This window comes from Morone saxatilis, unplaced genomic scaffold, assembly GCF_004916995.1.
Source record: "Morone saxatilis isolate NCDOM2014 unplaced genomic scaffold, NCSU_SB_2.0 Contig22, whole genome shotgun sequence".
Lineage (NCBI taxonomy): Eukaryota > Metazoa > Chordata > Actinopteri > Moronidae > Morone > Morone saxatilis.
The window spans coordinates 22,063,003-22,067,165 of record NW_023339785.1 but is presented as its reverse complement, the minus strand read 5'-3'; the positions used below and the strand labels follow the sequence as shown (position 1 = coordinate 22,067,165).

Here is a 4,163-nt window from a genome sequence, read left to right as displayed (position 1 = left end):
GGAATTAGTGGCATCTAGTGGTGTAGGTGCAGATTGCAACTTCCTCACTTCATCCTCCCCTTCTGGACTACTGTAGAAACATGGAGGCCAACCGCAGTGTCTGTAGATAAAAACGGTTTATTTTAAGGAAACGACAACACAGCTATTGTTATTTTCAGGTGATTAAACGCTAATGAAAACATAGCTAAGCATATAATATTTAATTTCTGTGAATAGATCCTCCTAAATGTTACACACTGGACCTTTAAATACAGGATGAACTCAGATGTTTGCTTGTTTGCCACCATAAAAAGCAATGGAAAGAGCAACAGCATATAGATTCTTTATTAAAAGAAGATCCAAGGTGATCTTGTGCAGCAGTGATCACTTAATGCAAACTGGAGTCAGTAAATGATAAATGAAAGAAAAACAGATTTTCCTGTCGAAAAAAAGCAGAGAGGGACAGAATTAAGACTGAGAGCTGGCCTGAATAAGTTAATCTTGATTGTGGACAATAATACAGACACTCTGGCAGGGAACTTGTTCAGCTTGAGAGTTTTCCCCATAAGGCAGTCAACTGAGAGAAAGATTTATGTGTGCGTTTTGTTTTGCAGTCTGAGTACATGTGCATCTGAAATTCTGTGTTGAGCAATTAGTCATTAGCCGAGCGTGGCTTTGATTTAGCTTCGGAAAATATTAACATCCTCTCAGTCAAACTTCCGCAAGTAATGGAGCTCTACCAGCGCTTTACTTAAATAAAAAGACTCCATTTTATGCAGGCAATTAAGAGCCTTGTAGAAATTTGATGTCGTGCTTTCTAAGCTCTGCAAGTCATGGATGCTTTAGTCCATAACTCATTTATATCTGACTGCGTCTGTCCTCGTAGATGCTTCCACTCTCTCTTGCATTTTATTCGTTTTCCCTCCATGCTTCCTTTCTCTCTATTCAGTCTCCCTCTCTCTATCCTCCTCTGTCACTTGCTCCCCCTTCTCTTCTTCATCATTATCATCTCCATCTCACTCACTATCTCCCTCTCTCCATCTGTCCTTTCTTATGAAATAAAACATGAATCCATTATTCATTCATTCAAACATATCTATCATCGCCGCGTGCTGCACTGTGCCCCTTATCTGCAAAGCTTTTTTTTCTTCCTTATTGTGCTTCATTTATTCACCACTCATACGGCCCCATCTGAAAACACACCACAACACTGGGGAGTGTTTTTTAGCGGTGCAAGCACTGACAAGAGTGGTTCGTGAGGCAGTAAAAATCCCTTTAGGGGATTCTCCTGTCATAACAATAGCAGTGGCAGCTTAAAATAACAGTAGTTTGTGTGGAGGGTTTATATAAAGCAATAAAACACAGGAACTTGCCAATGCACAGCACATAAATACTGAATAATTTGTGTGGTAAGGAGCAGGTGATGCTCTGAGGGAGGTCATGTTATCGACTGTGTCTTGTATATCTTTTTCATAGCCTCCATACATCTATATTGTTAGAATTTCATTTCTAGCGAGAGGAAAATAAAACAAACACGCCTAATAAAGAAAACAGGGCTAACTTGAAGCTCCCCCTAAAATATCCGTGTACAATCCTGACTGAGGGACTAATCTCAGCCGAGCACGTCCTCTTTGTTTCCAAGGAATTCTTGGCTGTAGGTCAGCGGTTGTCAGACAGAAAGTTTCCAGGTGAAAAAACAATCTGGCTTTCCTCTCCAAGCTCTAAAAGCCGAACATCTGGTAGGTTTTTAGCAGCGAAGTGCTCCATCCACTGTCCACTTCCTCATTCCCCAACATGAATCAGTGCTGCTTTTGCTGTGTAATTAATCTGTTTGCCACGACAGTTCATCAAAGGGAATTGCAGATCACGACTTGCCATATCCGACCTAATACGAGCAGACAGGAGGTCACGGCTTTAATAACACGTGTCCTTTTGTCTCTGCGCAGAATGTTGGAGGATGACCTGAAGATCAGCAGCGATGAGGAAGAGGCCGAACAAAAGGTGAGCTCCCTCTGCAGTCCGTCCATTCATTCATCTATGCAAATCATCCCTCGCTCCAGCTTTGCCTGCGTCTGTCCTCTGGTCATTCATGCACATTCACATACGTTACATTAAACTCATCTTTTTATGTCACATATTCTGATTCAGTTCATCTGTCCAGGAATCAGTTCAGCCCATGTTTCTAAAAGCATCTATTCACAATTCATCCATCGTCTCTTTCAGTTGCATAAACCAACCATCTTTAATCAGTGTTTATTTACATACCACCTCTATCAGGTATTTAACCCTTTCAGTCACTGGTCACAAAAACAGTTTTTCCCTACTGCCATTTATCAGATCAAGACTAATTTAAAAATGCTTGCAAAGCTCTAAAAAAATTGCTTATATTTATTAGAATTCTTAAAATGTCACAAAGAGTGAAATAAGTTCAGGTTTTTGATAAAACTGCTGAAACAATTGTGGGCTTACAACATCATCATAACCGATAAATATCAGGACTTACTTAATGTAACTTACTCATCTTTTACCCAGATCGAATAATATAATATATATTATAACCTTTGTGACTTTGTCATCAACACTTAGAATGAGAATAGTCTATATGGGGGCCATAACCAAGGAGAAAGCTGCAAGCGAAACGCATTGTTCGCTCTTAAATAAATCACAGTAAAGTCATTAAAATGTGCAGTTAATTCAGATTTTTTTTTTTATATATATATTTATATATATTATATATACACATATATGTGTATTTATTATTAAGATGATCAAAAGAATGATTGCGGCCCACCTGAGCCGGGTCTGCCTTGAGGTTTTCTGCTCTTTAAAAGTTTTTCCCTTGCCTGCTTCGCCAAAGGTGCTCGTCATAGTGGAATGGGTTTGGCCACTGTAAACTATTTTTTTAAGGTATGTACGTTTTTGGACAAGAGTCCTGAGATATACTTTTGTATGAATTCGGGTTCCTATACAAATACAAAATTGAATCGAATTAACATTTTTAAAATTAACTTAAGCAATTCATCCTTTGATATCGAAGATAATAAAAGAATGAAAAAGAAAACATAACAGTACATAGAATAAAACTATTAAATTGCCAGTACTATACAAAAGTACAAACAATTCAAAAGTTAAGAAAACCGATGTGGATAATTTATTACTATAATAAAAAAAAAAATCTGAATTAACTGCACTTTTAATGACTACTGTGAATTAAGACGAAACATGCGTCGCTTGCAGTCTCCTTGTATCCCCATATAAAATCACACAACAAATCACAAAGTAAAATTGCATGGATTTTAAAATTTAAAAAATAAGATATTATGTCGAACAAATCTGAGGAAAGTAAGGAACGTATTTGGTTAGCAATAAGTAAGCCCAACGAGATTATTACTAGCGGAGCCTATATGAAATAGAAAAAAATGAAGGGCCCACAATTATATCTGCTCGGATTAAATACATCTATATAACCATAACAAAACTTTTAAAAGCTCACGTCTGGACATAAGAACTAATAATTACCAGTAAAGCAAACTTGAGTTGAAGATATATATTGTGATAGCCAAGTCAATATGCTCACTACTGATATAATGGCAGTAAAAGGCAGAAGAAGGATGATGAGATGTAGGGGTTGAATTTCCAAAGTAACAAGCTATACTAATTACCCCCATTAAGGAGAATGGGACGAAACAAATTCTGATGTGTGCATGTATGTAAGCTTTTTAGATAACAGATTTACAGAGAAAATGTGGAAAGACGAGAGAGATCAAGACATGCAACAATTGAATGGTCACGCCTGTAACCTCAGACCCAAACAGGGACCTCCAGGCTATTGATAAATGTTGACTCTATCGGTGAGATACATAGTCGCTCTGCTGCAAACTGAAATAGGTAAAACTGGTGGATCATGAAAACTGGAATAGTATGGATAGAATAAGTTATATCACAATCAAATATGTTAGAACGCCATATTGAAATATAAATAAACCACTGAATAATTTCATATGTATTGGTTGTTTCATGCAACAAAGAAACGATTATCTGTATGTCCAGAATATCACTTGCTTCTTTATATACTCTATATGAAACTATTCCGTCCAAAAAAAATCTGGCAGTAGCCCTGAAGAGTAAAACAAAGATATGAGGACAAAAATTACGTATGTGGAATGCAGACAACAGAAGACATA

The 4,163-nt window shown here is 37.2% G+C and overlaps 1 protein-coding gene across 1 annotated transcript in view; it reads left to right on the top strand.

Annotated features, from left to right (window-relative positions):
* LOC118333385 (AF4/FMR2 family member 2-like) overlaps positions 1-4,163 on the top strand; it is a 69,999-nt gene that overhangs the window by 7,740 nt on the left and 58,096 nt on the right. Inside the window, exon 4 of the mRNA XM_035668992.1 lies at positions 1,926-1,980. Within this exon, the coding sequence (XP_035524885.1) occupies positions 1,926-1,980 (55 nt within the window). The remainder of the gene's footprint in view (positions 1-1,925; positions 1,981-4,163) is intronic.